This window comes from Culex quinquefasciatus, chromosome 2 (genome assembly GCF_015732765.1).
Source record: "Culex quinquefasciatus strain JHB chromosome 2, VPISU_Cqui_1.0_pri_paternal, whole genome shotgun sequence".
NCBI classification, from domain to species: Eukaryota; Metazoa; Arthropoda; class Insecta; order Diptera; family Culicidae; genus Culex; species Culex quinquefasciatus.
In genome coordinates, this window is record NC_051862.1 from 143718452 (window position 1) to 143736947 (window position 18496).

General features: G+C 37.6%; 1 protein-coding gene across 1 annotated transcript; it reads left to right on the plus strand.

Annotated features, from left to right (window-relative positions):
- Positions 1 to 9377: 9377 nt before the first annotated feature.
- LOC6046726 (cuticle protein 7) lies at positions 9378 to 10180 on the plus strand. Its single transcript, XM_001863850.2, has 2 exons — positions 9378 to 9458; positions 9520 to 10180. The coding sequence occupies exons 1-2, from the start codon at positions 9447 to 9449 to the stop codon at positions 10060 to 10062; spliced, it is 555 nt and encodes a 184-aa protein (XP_001863885.1). The 5' UTR covers positions 9378 to 9446; the 3' UTR covers positions 10063 to 10180.
- Positions 10181 to 18496: the final 8316 nt, after the last annotated feature.

Consider the following 18496-nt stretch of genomic DNA (forward strand, 5'->3'; position numbering starts at 1 on the left):
GTAAAAAAAGTATTTACACCCCTTGGGCACTATGTACATATTGTGATAAAACATCTAAACAATTTAATGTTGACAGAAACCTAGTACTACGTTTTGTTCAGAAACTCATGCCAGACATTTTGCTACAAAAAGCTCATGAAAAGATGATTTCTATAAAAAGTTATATAACAAATACTATTACGAAAATAAAAAAGGTGCAAAAAAAGTTTGTACACCTTTCGAAAAATTTACATAAATAATGTTATTTGTTGACAAATCACCATAAATCCAGTCTCCCAACTCCAAATAGGCATCTTTGACTGATTAAAAAAATAATTTGGATTGAATATAAAGTTTACTAACTACTTAGTATAAAAGTTTATATAACTCTGGAAATTCTATATAAAACTTATCTTAACTTAATTTTGAAATCTTCTAATTCAACTAAATGTCAATATATTACCATAAAATTGCTAAATAAACATTTTGGAGTGAGTATAACACCGTTTTGGGGTATTTGTATCGATAGAATAGATTTTTCGTTGGAATACGGAATTACGTCGTCGGAAAATCCGCCGGCATCTGAACCGGTCCACAATTCACAAGTCAACCTATGTGGCATCAGAAAGAGCATAAAATTTCCGATCTTTTGATACCCATACATCCAGGTTTTCCATAAAACCCACGTTTTTAAATACCTAAGCAAAAACGTTGTTATGGTTTCGTTTGAGCAACCTGTCAAAAATGTATGGAATTTCGTAATTTTTGTTCTCGTGGATCAAACTTACTTTTTGCCCAGGTATTTAAAAACGTAGGTTTTAAAGAAAACCTAGATGTTTGGGTATCAAAAGATCGGAAATTTTATGCCCTTTCCGATTCCACATAGGTTGACTTGTGAATTGTGGACCGGTTCGGATGCCGGCGGATTTTCCGACGACGTAATTCCGGGTTGTTACGAAATTCCAACGAAAATCTATTCTAGCGATACAAAGACCCCAAAACGGTGTTATACCCACTCCCAAATGTTTATTTTGCAATTCTATGGTAATATATTGACATTTAGTTGAATTAGAAGATTTCAAAATTAAGTTAAGATAAGTTTTCTATAGAATTTCCAGAGTTATATAAACTTTTATACTAAGTAGTTAGTAAACTTTATATTTGTGTGGTGTGATACACCCTGTTGCGGTGAATGCAAACGCACTCCATTGAATGTAGTCGAATAGGCCCCTCGTACGCTGGGCTCGACGCAGCCATGCGCTGACAGCGCATGGACGCAGCCACACGAACGGTTCGGTGACAGCTGGCAAAGCAGGTTCAGCTCTCGTCCTCTTTCCTCGGATGACGATCGGCCAGATCGGATGTCAGTCCGCACTGGTCATCCTCGGCAGACGATTTCCCTGACGGAATCGGGACCCACACATTGGCGACCGTGACGGAGTTGCATTTTTATTTGCAATTTATAAGAATCTGCGGGAAATCGTCTGCCAAGGAAAGCGGAAAAGTAGGGAAGTGTGTGAGGAAAATCGTCGGAAGGTTTTGGCAAGTTTTTTTTATCGTAAGTAGAGTGTGGCAAGTGGACAAGAATCGGTGAGATAAAAGAAAAAAAAAAAAGATTTGTGTTTGTGTGCGGATGTTGGGGGCAAGTTTTTTGGTGGAATTGAATTTGACAGAATGTCGAATCATTTTGGAAAATCGCGTTGGGCACGGAGGTCAGATGGGCCTGCCGTGGTAAGTATCCTGGAAAGCCGCGATTAGTGGAACATGTTATCGCGTTGGGCACGGTGGGTCTGATTGACCCGCCGTGGTAAATAGCCTGGAAGGCCGCGATTGTTCCAAGAAAAAAAGAATCGCGTTGGGCACGGAGGTCAGATGGGCCTGCCGTGGTAAGTAGCCTGGAAGGTCGCGATTAGTGGAACATGTCATCGCGTTGGGCACGGTGGGTCTGATTGACCCGTCGTGGTAAATAGCCTGGAAGGCCGCGATTGTTCCAAGAAAAAAAGAATCGCGTTGGGCACGGAGGCCAGATGGGCCTGCCGTGGTAAGTAGCCTGGAAGGCCGCGATTAATGGAACATGTTATCGCGTTGAGCACGGTGGGTCTGATTGACCCACCGTGGTAAATAGCCTGGAAGGCCGCGATTGTTCCAAGAAAAAAATGAATCGCGTTGGGCACGGAGGTCAGATGGGCCTGCCGTGGTAAGTAGCCTGGAAGGCCGCGATTAGTGGAACATTTAATCGCGTTGGGCACGGTGGTTCTGATTGAACCGCCGTGGTAAATAGCCTGGAAGGCCGCGATTGTTCTAAGATAAGATTGAGTCGCGTGGGCACGGTAGGCCGGTTTGACGTGGTAATAATCTGAAATGCCGTTATTGTTGTTACTATATTAGAAAATGGTGATCCAGACTGACTCACTGGGGCTGAATAGTCTGAAACAAACATAATTGTTCGTAACTGAGGTTGTTTTGTGAGGAAGGCTATATTGTCTCGAATGCTCTCGTGAAGAATTGATGGCAAAGCTGTGATAGGATGTTAATGATACGCTAAGCAGTGAATTTTTATGCGTAAACTTTGGCTAGAAGATAGCAAAGAATTGCGTTTGGAAAACAAGTGGAGGAAATGTGTTAGAATGAACAAGCATAGTTGTATAAAGAAGGAACTGTTAAAAACAGGGAAAAAGAGAGGAAGACAGAGAGAAATGTAGAGAGAGAGAAAGGTAGAGAGAGAGAGAAAAGGTATAGAGAGAGAGAAAGGTAGAGAGAGATAGAGAGGGAGAGAGATAGAGAGAGATAGAGAAAGGTTTAGATAGAGATAAAGGTAGATAGAGAGAGAGAGAGAGAGAAAGGTAGAGAGAGAGAGAGAAAAGGTATAGAGAGAGAGAAAGGTAGAGAGAGATAGAGAGGGAGAGAGGTAGAGAGAGATATAGAAAGGTTTAGATAGAGATAAAGGTAGATAGAGAGAGAGAGATAAATGTAGATATATAGAGAGAGATAAAGGTAGATAGAGAGAGAAAGAGAGAGAGAGAGAGAGATAAAGGTAGATAGAGAGAGAGAGTGAAAGGTAGATAGAGAAAGGCAGTAATATCTGGGTGTCTGATTATGTATGTTCCCATTTCCATAGCAGTTATATTTTTTTTTAAATCTTTTCAGAGTTTGATGATGTTTATCTGACCCTAATTTAATCTTTTATAACTGAGTGTTTTAGAGAAATATTGGATAGGTTTGAATATCGCGACTACGACAGCTTTAATGCTGAGATGAAAAAACAGTTGACCAAGTCATGGGCTAGCAACTAAAGATCGAGCTGATTGTGGACCAAAAGAAGTATATGGCTTAAAACATGGAAGATTTTGTTTTTTTTATGGAGGAGAGGAGAGATGTGTGGTGTGATACACCCTGTTGCGGTGAATGCAAACGCACTCCATTGAATGTAGTCGAATAGGCCCCTCGTACGCTGGGCTCGACGCAGCCATGCGCTGACAGCGCATGGACGCAGCCACACGAACGGTTCGGTGACAGCTGGCAAAGCAGGTTCAGCTCTCGTCCTCTTTCCTCGGATGACGATCGGCCAGATCGGATGTCAGTCCGCACTGGTCATCCTCGGCAGACGATTTCCCTGACGGAATCGGGACCCACACAATATTCAATCCAAATTATTTTTTTAATCAGTCAAGGATGCCTATTTGGAGTTGGGAGACTGGATTTATGGTGATTTGTCAACAAATAACATTATTTATGTAAATTTTTCGAAAGGTGTACAAACTTTTTTTGCACCTTTTTTATTTTCGTAATAGTATTTGTTATATAACTTTTTATAGAAATCATCTTTTCATGAGCTTTTGGATTTTAAACGTGAAATTTTCACACTGAGTCGTGGTTGTTGGAAATGGTGAAACAAGAAAGTTATGACAGTTCAAGGAGCTTAGTTTTGAAGAATTAGTTTCGTTTGCGGGGTGTCTTCGTCCAGTTCGCGTCGATTCTTGCGGCATACTTCGATGCAAAAAGTTTTTCGCGAGTGCTTGTGTGTGTGCTGTTTTTTTTTTGTAATATGTGTACGGAAGAAAATCGGCCTTATGGCCTATCTACAATCACTTAGCTTAGAAAATTTCACTTAGCTTAGGAATTTGAATCAATGGAAATGAATCTGAGTTTCTACAATGGAAAAGTAATCAAATTAGAAACTGACGTTTGGTTTGGAAAATTTCAAAATCTACGGTAAGTTGACGTTTCCATATCAAAGGTAAACAAACAACTGCATAGCAACGTATATCAGCCCAGCAAGTTTTCTAAGTTGATTGTGGATGACGAACGTAAGTTGCAAACTTTCCTAAGTAACTACTTTACTTAGATGTTCTAAGCTAAGTGATTGTAGATAGGCCATTAGATTCCCCCAGCATGAAAGAGGGAGAACTGGTCGATGCTAACCTGTCGAACTCAGTTTGGTTCGACGACACCGATGCTGCGCTTGGTAACACCGGACAACAATGAGCTTCTTTGTTCTGAACTCGGGTGAGCACGTTCTATGTTGTTTTATGAATGAAAGTGAGAGTGAATTAATTGAATGAATGTGTTGTAATTTGCGAGTGTCACTTGAAAGTTTGAGAACCGAGATATCAAGTGAGTTATGTCAGTTGACACGCTTGATTGGAATTACTGATTCCTCATTGCCTTTGAGGATCGAACCCAACATTGAGTAGGCAATGGTAAACTGAGAAAAAAATTTGCAAGCACCAACTTTATCTACTTTAATGATTTAAAGTGCTGACTATATCCAGCATAGTTCCAAAGTTTATTTCGTTGTATGACCTCTGTGTGTGTGTGTGTGTGTGTGTGTGTGTGTGTGTGTGTGTGTGTGTGTGTGTGCATGTGTGCATGTGAGTGTTTGAATACGTCAGAGTGAATGAAAGAGTGCTGCTATTCATTTTTAAATATATATAAAATATCGCATCAATCGTAAAATCGAGTCGATTGTGACCAGCGGGGCCATGCGTATGATCGTAATTTTTGCGACCTTTTTCTCGGTAGTAGTGATAAAATCAGCCCTTCCATTATCATCGTGGATCGGAAGGCATGCCGCCTGTTGAGTTCGTCGAGGTTTTTGTGTTTTAATAATATGATTGATTAATAATTCATTTCAAACACGCAAGGCCAAGAAAAGTTAATACGAGTTACGCGGCGGTCGGGATAGAAAATATTTTTTTATGTTATTACGGCAAATGCAATTGGAGTAACAACACTTCGCGTCGCTAGTTTCGTTTCTCTTTTATTTGATGTTTTATAAGTTCTTCTTTTATCATCGTTGATCGGAAGGCACGCCGCCGGTTTGGTTCGTTTAAGTTATTGTTTTAATTTCATTACATTCGGTTACGTGGTGTCCTGTTTTCTTTTCGTGTATATTCGTTGATCGTAATAATTTATTCCAACTAGCAGTTTTAGTATTAACTCATAAAATTACCGATTTTATGAAGAGTAAAGCGTCTTTTATTTACTATTTTTGTTATTTGCTCGCGTTATCTAAATTGTACAAACAGTAAAAATATACTAAAAAGTCCAGCCCATAGCACTACTGCTCGGTTGGCACGCGTTCGATTAAAACACTTTTTAAATAATCAATTATGTATCTTTCCGCAGCCGGCTGCCTAAGATTTAAAATTTTCAACCGATAAACAAAATGCTCATGGTCACATCACTGCCACTCGTGAATCCTGACCTCATACCCGTCTACTAACCCCCTCAAAACTCATGTGATACTTTGTCGGAGAAGCAGTCGATTGGGCGGTCTCTATCACTCAAGTATCGGACTAATATTCCCATCCACTTCCCCGTGACTCTACCACTGGTCGTGGCCGGCGCCGGTATTGATCAGCATGATAGGGGCCTTTGAGAAGTTGCGAAGCGAGGAAAGATAGCACCCACTCATCTTCCACGGCTCGTGGATGTAATTTCTGGAGGTCCTGGTCAATAACGGAGTAGCAACTGCGGGTGGGCACCTATGCTTATGCTGCTTATGCTTAAATCATCTTTTCATGAGCTTTTTGAAGCAAAATGTTTGACATGAGTTTCTGAACAAAACGTAGTCCTAGGTTCCTGTCAAACTTTAAATTTTTTACATGTTTCATCACAAAATGTGCATAGTGCCCAAGGGGTGTGAATACTTTTTTTACATACTGTATTAATTCTATGGAAATAACGTCAATACTTAAGCAGGGTTTCCAGATTCAGACTCGTTTTGAAAGTATCCGATCACCTTTCCAACAAAAGGTCGGTTGATAAATCCGGACATAGTTTACATACATTTAAGTGCAATCCGGCCTCAAAAAAGCACATAAGTATCACTTAAAGGATTAAAACTTGAGACATATTTGAACCAATGTCTGGCCATTTATTTAACATTCCCGTATATGAGAAAACACATTTTTATGCATAACATTTGAACTACTTATCAAAACTTCAATTCGCATAAAACTCGATCAATGGGACAATCGGTTCAGCCAGTGCCGAGAAACATGAGCTAGATTGTTGATCACACACATACACACAGACATTTGTTCAGTTTTTGATATGCACACATGAAGGTGGTCCACGAACTTCTTATGAAAAGTTCATTTTTAAAGCAGGATTAGGCTAGAGCGTCCAATTTTCCGGGGTTACAAATTTCCCGGGAAACGGGAAATTTTCAACCGATTTCCCGGGAAATCCCGGGAATTCCAGGGAAATTTAAATTTATTGAAAATTGTTTTGATCTTGGTCGTGCTGCAACTAAGTTGTTTAGAACAGCGACTGAAAGGCTAAAACAAGTGCAAACAAACAAGTGCTTAACCTGCGAAACCTACGAGAATTTCCCCTAAAATGAATCCATACTCCAAAATCATACAAATTTTTTTCTTGCCTCTGTGACCAGTAAAAGAGAGCGTGGCTTGATACAAAAAAAGAAAAAAAAACATGCAGAAATTATGTTTTTCATGACAAATAACTTTTCTGAAAAAAAAGTCATAATGGTTTCCTTTCATGGACAAAATGGCAAAGCAAAAATCAAACTTCTCTTGTTTGTTTTACTTCAAACAACTCAATGTTTTCAAACATTTGGAATTAACATCATGTCACAATCAGTCTTACATGTTTTGATATTTAACCTTCTAACACCCATTGTTACACCAGTGCACCATTTTTCTTTTACTACATATTGTAATTTCTTGTATACCAGGTATTTAACGAATTGAAATAATTCATCTTGACCAAACTATTTTAAAAATGTTAAGATACCAATTTGATTTTCAACTCAGTAGATCATGGTAAACAAAAACGTCAAAATTTTCAATTTAATATATTTTATAAGAAATAACTCCAAATATTCTTGAAAAAGCTTTCTTAATTTTCCCGTAGCTTTTAAAATTAATATTACCCAACATCAAAGTGTCTTATAATACGATGAATTGTATATGAGCTATAAATTAAATTTAATTGAACAAAATCATCTTCATTTATTTTTCTCTGAGCATCTAAAAAATGGTTCCAAAAAGTATAGAAAATGTGTACTTTTGCTTAAATTCCGGGAATTCCCGGGAAATTTACAAATTTTCCCGGGAAACGGGAATTATATTTTTTCGGGAAATCCCGGCAATTCCTGGGAAATTTTTTCCCGGGACGGGAAATTGGACGCTCTAGATTAGGCCAATGTAAATGTTTTTCAATGTTTTTGTCCCTCGGCTCTGGCCGGGGTCGAGGCTTGGGCAAAAAAAAAATATAAAAAAATAATAAAAATGAAATAACAAGCCGTAGACTAACCATTTGAATACAAAAAGTATTTTAAAATGCATTTTACACTAGTTCAGTTGTTTTGCAATCAATAGCTTTCCAAAAATTAAGATTTGACGAAAACAAAAAAAATGCGGAAAACTTACTGGACATCGAAAATTTTCCAAAATTCAAAGTGGTTTTAATTCAACCTAATCATTCTAAAAATTACTCTAAACACAGGAGAATGCATTTTAAATTGATTTCAACTGATTTCACTTAAATTTCTATTGAAATTTTTATGTCTTTTGAAAAAAAATTTGCCCCCTGATTTTTCGGGCCAACATTGAAGGATCGGGGGTGGTGACAAAACTTTAAATAAAATTTGTACCAGCCTTATAGCCTTTCCTTTCCTTAGTGAGGAAGTCAAACATACATTTTATTGCTTATAAAGCAATCAACTATTGAAATTTGACTAAAATGGGGTCTCAGAAATAAAATCAAACGAAATTTATTCATTTTGTTCTTGATTTTTAAAATCGGACGCCTTATTTGATGGTTTACTCAGAGTTCCAAAAAGAAATAAAAACAAAAATATTTTTAAAATTTTGCCATTTCTCGTTACTCAACTGTACATTTTTTGAGACATGCCATTTTAAGGGAAACTTAATGTACTTTTCGAATCTGCGGTAATCCAGAAGGGTATTTTTTTCATTTAGAACAAAAATTTTCATTTTAAAATGTCGTGTTTTTTCTAACATTGTAGGGTTATTTTTTTGAGTGTAATAATGTTATACAAAGTTGTAGTGCAGACAATAACAAAGCATAGATTTTAGGAAAAATATATTTGTGAACTGTATGGTTTGACTTGAAAAAAAAATCCATTTTCAAATTATTCACTAAATTATATAAAACTAAATTACATTCACCGCCTATAGAAGAACTTTACTTTATGGAAAGCATTTTTACGATTGTTCAACTCAAAATTTTATGTTTCCCTAACTACTTCCGCCACACTTTGTATACGAAACGCACCCTCACAAATTGCCTTAAAATGCCAACACCATTAGGATGTCACAACAAAAACACTCAATGGAAAGGCGTGTGCCCGACCTCACTAAAGTTGAACGCACTTGTACCAGGGATCTCTACACGAATTCAAAATCGCCCAGCATGATCGTCGCCACCAACCGTTGCGTTTGACCTGTTCTCTGTCCGGCCGAAGATCGCGGACTGATCTCATTTTTCCCCCGTTCGCTTCCACATTCTTCGCTCACGCGTGATTCGCAGAAATGCCGACGACGACTACGACCTTCAGGGACTTGCTCTGTTTGTCTGCACACTGCTGGCTGCGTTGATTCACGTGTTGTTCCACTTCCGAAACGATTGATCGCGTCCCATAATTCTTCTTTTGGTCTGATTTTTGTGTTGTTTTCGGCGTCGATCAACAGCGTCGCGGTGGAAGGGGTTGGACATGGCAGTCGTTGTCGCTGTTGTCTCTTGGTTTGTTCTTTGCAAGGTGGTTGCATCCGTTGTGCGATCAACTTGAAGTCCCAAAAGGACCATAACTGCCGTTGCCGAAGACCGAACCGAATGAAGCGGGGTTCTGTGTTCTCAAGGAAACCGCGCAACGGCTGATCGAATCTTTTTTCGGTATATAAACGCGAGATGTCAAAGCAGTGTCATTCAGTTAAGGTTCTACTTGCGAAACAGTGCGACAGTTGAGCAAATTTATAATGGCTTTCAAAGTGAGTTTTCTTGTGGAGAAATGTTGAATTCTTTGCCTAATCAGCTTTTATTGTTTTCCAGTTCATCCCTCTGTTTGCCGTTCTGGCCATGGCCAGCGCCGGACTCCTGCCAGCCCAGCCCGTGTACCAGCAGGCATTCCACGCGGCCTCCCCAGTCTACCACCAGCAGCCCCTGGTGCAGTACTCTCACCAACCGACCGTGGTGAAGACCATCGCCGCCCAGCCCACCTACGTTAAAGCCATCGCCCAGCCAACCATCGTGAAGACTCTGGCCCAACCGACCTACGTCAAGCAGGTCGAAGAATACGCCCCGGCTCACTACGAATTCTCCTACTCCGTCCACGATGCCCACACCGGAGATATCAAGAGCCAGCATGAAAGCCGCAACGGTGACCAGGTCCAGGGACAGTACAGCCTGCTCGATGCCGATGGCCACCAGCGTATCGTCGACTACACCGCCGATGACCATAACGGATTCAACGCCGTCGTCCGCCGGGAACCTGCCGCCGTCAAAATTGCCCAGCCCGTGACCAAGGTCATCGCTGCCCAGCCCGTGCAGAAGGTGTACGCTGCTCAGCCGGCTTACTACTCCGGACATTACTAAGCCCGGTATAGAGAGTTCACACGCACACGCATGTAACCATCAACTGATCATCACATTATGCTAGGATAGATAGAGAAATTTTTGAAAAGTAAAACGAATTGTTGTTGACAAATTTAAACAATCTTCTTTTCTTCTAAAACTACATTCATCCCAATATTCAAATCACCCTGAAACTCGTTTTTTTTGTTGTTTTGGTGATTTTCTTGAGTTTTCACTCAGTTGTGGGGAAAAACCCAGCTTTTTATAAATCTAGGAAAAAGCGTTCAAAATTTGTCAATTGCAGTCGATCAATTGGACTTACAATCCAGAGGTCGCAGGTTCGATTGCCACGGTTTGCGCCCAAATACTCTAAGTGTCAATATGGGTATTCGGCACCGTCGCTCCGTACCATATTCTCGTTCACTTAGGAGCTCAGGGGGCGAAGTCCTTGTAGATAAAAGGAAGAAGACACTAGTGTTTTGTACTGGCAATAGTGGCTGACAGCTATAAAGTCAGCTTCGTTTCTTTTTGCCTTTCTTACAAAAGAAAGGTTTAAGGTTTGCTTTTGGAAAAACGCTTTTTCAGATATCTTAAAAAAATCGTGCGTGGCGAGGAGTCCTCCCAGCAAAAAGTCCTATTACTAATTTGAAGGTTTTGATGCGCTCTTTCGATTGAATTTTGGCCCGAAACCCGGAACTCAAAGCCTAATTTTTGAGAGCTCTTTTTCTGAAATACTTAGGCGATGTCTGTATCCGCTCTTACAAATTTGAGTCTTCCATCATTGGAAAACCGATCGTAAAACCCACAATTTTTATATTTCAAATTTGTAGTCGTGGGGTCGGAGACGAACATTTTATTTTTCGATTCACAATTTTCAGCCAGTAAATGTGGTCAAAGCCATTTTCAGAGGTATTTTTTTGACTATTTTACAGATAACACTATAAAAGACTGAGTACCCTTTATATTTTTCTAATAATGTCAATCTAATATGTTTTTCTTAATTAAATGTTAATACCTTGTGGCCCATTATGTACCTCTGAAATTAAAAAAAAAATGTATTCGAGGTTTAGCCTAAAAATATTTGAAGCTTTAGGTCAAATTCTCACTGGGTGGCATCATTTTGTTTCTGAATAATTAATTGCACCAATATATTTGTCGGAGTTTCATCATTTTGTAAAAAAGGCTCTATTTCACCTCTGGTGATATTAAATTGAGTTTAAAAATGATTTTTGATATTTAGTTGAATTTCTTTTTTGTTCTTAAAAACCCGATTTATTAGCCTCTCTTACAAAATTATGAAACTCCAACAAATATATTGGTGCAATTAATTTTTCAGAAACGTAATGATACCACTCAGTAAGAATTTGACCAAAGCTTTGAATTTTTTGCGTATTTCTATTACGAAAATTTTGGTACCCTAACATGTATAGGTCATCGCTGAAATTTTCTAGTTATCACAGTTTTAGTGAAATAAGTAAATTTTTCCCGTTTTCGTCATTTTCCCATTTTTGCGCGTGGCGCGTCGAAAAGCCCAGTTTTTATTTTCAAAAAATCGTATCTCAGAGTATTGAAAACATAACTTCACCCTTTTTTTAAATGTAATGTGAAATTTTCCGAGGAATCCGATAAAAATATTTTCAGACATAGGCCCTTTGGTCCCGAGACCTTCAAAACAGCATTTTATGTTTTTATACGACCTTTTTAAATGTTAAGCTGGATTTTTGAAACTTCTTACTATTTTTCCCATATAGCCAAACTAATCACCTTTCTTTTGCGACTAGGGCAGCTAGGAAAAAAGTGGTTTTTGCGAAAAATGACGAAAATTGCAATTTTTCGGACCACCCTAACACGGCGTAGGTTACCCTAATGGCCAAACAAAAAAATACGGGTCTAATTATTTCGGCCAAGGAACCCCCAGAAAATTTTTTAGCCCGATCGGAGAACTTTTTTTGCTATTATTGCTGTTTTCGTGGGGTATTGCTGTATAAAACCAAAAATTTAATAATTAAAATTAGGGTATAAGACGTAAAACTCAAATATGGCTGAATCACTGGAAATTGAATTTTAGAAAAGCTTCAAAATTTTTGCACAAGCAGTTTATGACGATTTTTTCGAATCCCATTACTAAATTGAAGGTAAAACCCACATTTTTTATATTGCAGATTTGCAGCCGTGGGGTCAGAGACGAACATTTTATTTTTCGATTCACAATTTTCGACCAGTAAATGTGGTCAAAGCCATTTTTAGAGGTATTTTTTGGACAATTTTACAGATAACACTATCAAATTAGAAGAATTCAGTTTCAAACAAAAAGCCATTCGAAAACATGCGCCATAAACTGCTTGGGCCCAAAATTTGAAGCTATTCCAAAATATATTTCCAGAGATAAAGCCATATTAGTGTTTTTGTCTTATTTTTACCCTATTGTTTCCCATTAAATTATACAGAATCATATACTGCACATCAAATTCGAAGTCCTGGCTCGTTCTCGCTCGAAAGATCGACAAGTCGTCAAGTCGAAGCATAAACGCTAGCACATTTACGCTTGCGCATATTACGCTGCGCGTGAAAGTGTTTTTTTCTGGCTTCTCATAATAGATCGACATAGTGCAATATCGATACATATTTCATTATGTTAATCATAGACTAACATTAAAGACTGAGTACCCTTTATTTTTTTCTAATATTGTCAATCCAATAAGTTTTTCTTAATTAAATATAATTATCTTGCGACCCATAATGTTCTTCTGAAATTTAAAAAAAAATGCATTCGAGGTTTAGTCTAAAAAGATTCGAAGCTTCAGGTCAAATTCTCACTGGGTGGTATTGTTATGTTTCTGAAAAATTAATTGCATCAATATATTTTTCGGAGTTTCATCAATTTGTAAGAAAGGCTCTAATTCACCTCTAATGGTATTAAATCGGGGTTTTTTAGCAACACTGAGGAAGGAAATCTAACCATTTTTTAAAGCAATTTCCTATCTGTTAAGCAATCTCTTTTTCTATTTTTTACGAGTTACAGTACGATTTGAAAGAATTTCGAAAGATTTTGAATTCCCAGGAATTATGAAATAAAACTTATGTAAAATAGTACTCGTTTATTCTACTAGGTACACTGTTGTATTCATTCAAAAAAATAGTATTCCACCAACGCCAAATAATTTCAATTGAAGTAGGCGTCTTTGGCATAGCTCTGGTGTAAATTTCAGTGAAATTGTGCAAATTTTATTTTTTTTAGAACAAGATGTTTTTTTTTTTTGTTATTTTCGGCACGAAATTATTTTTATTCAAAATTTATTCTTAAAAAGAGTTTCCGTAGCTCTTTATTTCCAGGATTATTTTTCAAAAGGTCGTAAGCGCCAGTTGTAAACAAAGCCGTTTTTAGATTGATTTACGAATTATTAAATTCAAAAATGCTTTGAATTGATCATCTACAAGTCCTGATATTTTTATTTGTTCCAGAGACAAAATCAACTAAGTGTCGGTGGCCGCGATGGCCGTAACGACGTTTTGCAAGACAGCCAGGAATTGGATCTTGAAAGTTAGTTATAAAAAATCATGAAGTTTGACTGGACCAAAGAGACCAATTCTTCCCCTAGAGCAGCGATTCTTAACCTTCTTCTAAGCAGTGTCTTGCGAACCTTCGTGGTGAACGGACACTAGAGCTGCGGTATTTTTTACTACCTAAGCTCAGAGTTATTTCAAAACAAAATTCACAGTCTTTTTAAAGACTACCTGAGTTATTTTCCAAAATTCTAAACAGTCTTTTCAAGACTAACCCCACCTGAAATTTTGTTGTATTTTACAAACGAAGCCATCTTTTTAAGAGAACTTTGCTTGCAAAATGCGTCAAAACAAAGGTAAACGCAAATCTTCTGAAGATTTGGTCGTTACGTCGGTGAAGCGTTTGAACGCTAAACCGGCTAACGGAAACAGAAAAAGAAAACACCCTTTTCTTCGGTCTGATTCTGATTCTGAATGTGAGGTCAATCCTCCAATTCCATTGACAAACAGTTTCGGTGTTTTATCCGAAACTGATGACAAGGAACCTTCTCCTCGTACTGAGCCTTCTGCCGTCGAGAAACGAGTAAAGGCTCCGCCAATTGTTGTGACTTCCGTCTCCGATTTGGCCAGCTTTCGAACGCAACTGAAGAATTGCAAGGAAACTTGCAATTTGAAGGTTTCGTTCCAGCTTGGTCGAAGAGGAGAATGTCGCTTGTTGACGGAATCTTTACAAGATCACCAAACTTTTGTTGGTTATTTGAAAAACCACAAACACAATTTCTACACGTATGAGACCAAGAATGCTCGGCCATTCAAGGCGGTCTTGAAAGGTCTCTCCAACGACTTGTCGGTGGATGAGATCAAAAACGAACTTAAGGTGTTGCTTGGCTTTGCCCCATCCCAAGTAATACCAATGAAGAAAAAATCAAACGGGAATATTTCTCGCTTTGGTTTGACTTCACAATTTTATCTGATTCATTTCAACAGAAATGAAATCAACAATTTGAAACTTTTGGACAAAGTTCAGTTTTTGTTCCATGTACGGGTAAAGTGGGAGCATTTTAAGAAACATGGCGGTAATGGCCAGAATCTGACCCAGTGCCGGCGTTGCCAGGCATTCGGTCACGGTACTGATCATTGCGCCATGGTTCCAAAATGCATGGTTTGCGGGGATTCTTCTCACGACAAGGACAATTGTCCCGTGAAAGAAGTCACCCAATTTAAATGTGCAAATTGTGGTGGAAATCACAAATCAAATTTCTGGGATTGCCCCATCAGAAAAAGGTTTTGGATTCTCGTGCTAAGCATCAGCCGAAATCCAAACCGAAATTTTCTCAAAGTCAGGTTGTACCTGCATCTTTAAATCAAACGTTCGTGCTGTCTCACTCGAACAATGCTAGAAATACCCCTACCGTGGAAAAGTTAGGTAACAACAATGGCATTTCATATGCTAACGTCGTTTCGGGTTCGGGTTCATCCACGAATTTTAAATCCTCTACCAATCTCTCTGAAATTGGGCAGGTACCTCAAATCTCATTTGAAAATTTTTCTGCTGGCAACGCTTTGGGATCTTCTGATCTCGGCGATGTTACGTTTGAAAAAATGACTTTTTTGCAAAACTCACTGTTTGGTTTGATTCAAACAATGAGTAATGCTACATCCATGATGGAAGCTATCCAGATTGGATTAAAATTTGCGAATGATGTTGTTCTTACCCTGAAGTTTAATCATGGATCTAAGTAATTCCATCAATATTATGAATTTTAATGCTCGCTCTTTAAAAGCGAAAGAAAATGAATTTTTCAACTTTTACGAGTTCATAACGTGCATGTTGCTGTTATAACCGAAACATTTTTAAAAACTGGCACTTATTTGAAAAGTGATCCAGATTATAAAGTTATAACTAATAACCGAATGAATCGAAATGGCGGTGGAGTTGCAATAGTTATCCACCGTAGTATGACTTATAGCACGTTACGTGACTTTAAGTTAAAAGTTATTGAAAGTTTGGGCATTGAACTTGAAACTTCTTTTGGGAAAATTATGATTGCAGCTGCATATTTGCCTTTCCAATGCACTGGGGAAAATAAAAATTATTTCAAAGGGGATTTGAATAAACTTACTCGGCATAGATCTCGATTTTTGATCATCGGTGATTTTAATGCCAAACACCAATCTTGGAATAATTCTAAAGTAAATTCCAATGGTAAAATTCTATTCAGAGATTGCACTTCTGGTCTTTATTCGGTTTTATACCCGAATGGACCAACTTGCTTTTCTTCTGTTAGAAATCCATCAACAATTGATTTGGTTTTGACAAATCAAAGTCAGTATTGTGGTCCTTTAGTGACTCATGCTGATTTTGATTCTGATCACCTCCAGTAACTTATTCACTTTCTCATGAAGCAGTTACCAGACCCAATAGTTCTGTGTTTAATTACCACAAAGCTAATTGGGACAGGTATCAGCATCATATTGAGAATAATTTAAATCATGATTTTGTTTTAGAAACCAAAGCTGATATTGATTCAGCCTTGGAATCTTTAACTAATGCAATTTTGGATGCTAGGAATATTGCTATTCCTAAAGTCCAAGTCAAATTTGATTCTCCCATTATTGATGACGATCTTCAGCTTCTGATTCGTCTGAAAATGTTCGCCGAAGACAGTATCAACGTTCTCGTGATCCTGCACTGAAGCGAATTCAAAAGATTTGCAAAAGGTTATTGACCACAGATTCACTCTCCTGCGAAATGAAAAGTTCGCAAGAGATGTCGAACAAATTAAACCTTATTCCAAACCTTTTGGAAACTTTCAAAGGTTCTTAAGAAACCTCAAAACCCATCCCTTCTTTAAAAGATGGTGATAATATTCTATTAACTAATGGGGAAAAGCTCAAAAACTTGCTCAGCAGTTTGAGAGTGCTCATAATTTCAACTTGAATGTTTTGAGTCCTATTGAAAATCAAATTTCAATAGAATTTCAGAATATTGTTGAACAAGAATTTTCATCAGATGAAGTTTTTAATACGGATCTGAATGAAATAAAATCTATTATCAAAAAATTTAAAAATATGAAAGCCCCTGGTGAGGATGGCATTTTTACATTTTAATTAAAAATTACCAGAAGCAACTTTAAGTTGCTTGGTCAAAATTTTCAACAAATGTTTTGATTTGGCATATTTTCCCAGTAGTTGGAAAAATGCCAAAGTAATTCCGATTTTGAAACCGGATAAAAATCCTGCTGAAGCCTCAAGCTATCGGCCCATTAGTTTGCTTTCATCTATTAGTAAATTATTCGAAAGAATAATTCTTAATAGAATGATGACGCACATTAATGAAAATTCAATTTTCGCTGATGAGCAGTTTGGATTTCGCCTTGGGCATTCAACTACTCATCAGTTGTTGAGAGTTTCAAATTTAATTCGAAGCAACAAATCTGAGGGCTATTCTACTGGCGCTGCTCTTCTAGACATAGAAAAAGCATTTGACAGTGTTTGGCATAAAGGTTTGATTGCGAAATTGAAAAGGTTTAATTTTCCGATTTATATCGTGAAAATTATTCAAAATTATTTGACGGATCGTACTCTGCAGGTATGTTATCAGAATAGCAAATCTGATCAACTACCTGTACGTGCTGGCGTCCCTCAAGGAAGCATTTTGGGTCCAATTTTATACAATATTTTTACTTCTGACTTGCCTGATTTGCCCCCAGGATGTCAGAAATCACTTTTTGCTGATGACACAAGCATCTCCGCCAAAGGCAGAAGCCTTCGTGTCATCACAAGAAGATTACAAAAAAGCTTGGATATTTTCAATTCTTATTTGAAAGAATGGAAAATTACTCCAAATGCTGCAAAACTCAACTTATTATTTTCCCTCACAAACCAAGGGCTGATTTTCTTAAACCAAAAGTCATCACATTATAAAGATGAATGAGGTAAATTTAAAGTGGGAGGATCAAGTGAAATATCTTGGACTTGGTTTTGACAAAAACCTTACTTACAAGGATCACATTGAAAGTATCCAGGTTAAATGTAACAAATATATTAAATGTTTGTATCCACTTATAAACAGGAATTCTAGACTTTGTCTCAAGAATAAACTGTTAATTTATAAACAAATTTTCAGACCTGCCATGCTTTATGCTGTGCCGATCTGGACAAGCTGTTGCTTAACCAGGAAGAAAAAACTTCAGAGGATTCAGAACAAAATTCTGAAAATGATTCTGAAACTTCCTCCTGGTTCAGCACCAGTGAACTTCATCAATTAGCCGAAGTTGACACTTTGGATGTTATGTCCAATAAGATAATTGATGCATTTCGACAAAAATCATTGCAGTCTTCAGCTGCATTGATCCGCTCTTTATATAGTTTATAAGTTAGTTTTAAGGTATCCCTTTTCCATTTTGTACATGTAGGACCTCCTACATTTGAAATCACTGAATAGCGAAAGCTACAATATTTCATGAATAAATGAAAGTTGCTAGTATTTAAAATTGAGGTGAAAAGTCATCGTTTGTGATTGGACACTCAATAATATTTTAACTGAATGAATGTACATTGAAAAGAAATTTGAATAAATATAAATTAAAAAAAAAAAAAACCTTCTTCTAAGCCGTCCCCGTTGAGAATCGCTTCCCTAGAAAATCTGGAACCGGTCGTGGTAGGTCAGAATTGATTGTTTTACTAATTGGACACTAGTAGAAGGCTACTCTGTTGGAATCATGGACCAAACTGGACCATTCTTATCAAACTTCTTCTTCTTCTTATGTTATGGAAGGTCTGTATTTTACTAAAATAAAAGTCTGTTTCATGTTCAATTGTTGAAATATTTAAATACAATCATATTTGAAAATTCCCTTTATCCAGATATTTGTAATTTATCTGTTTTAATTGGCATGGATGTTTGGAGGATCATTACAAGAGCGAAATTTTTTGACAATATTTGGCT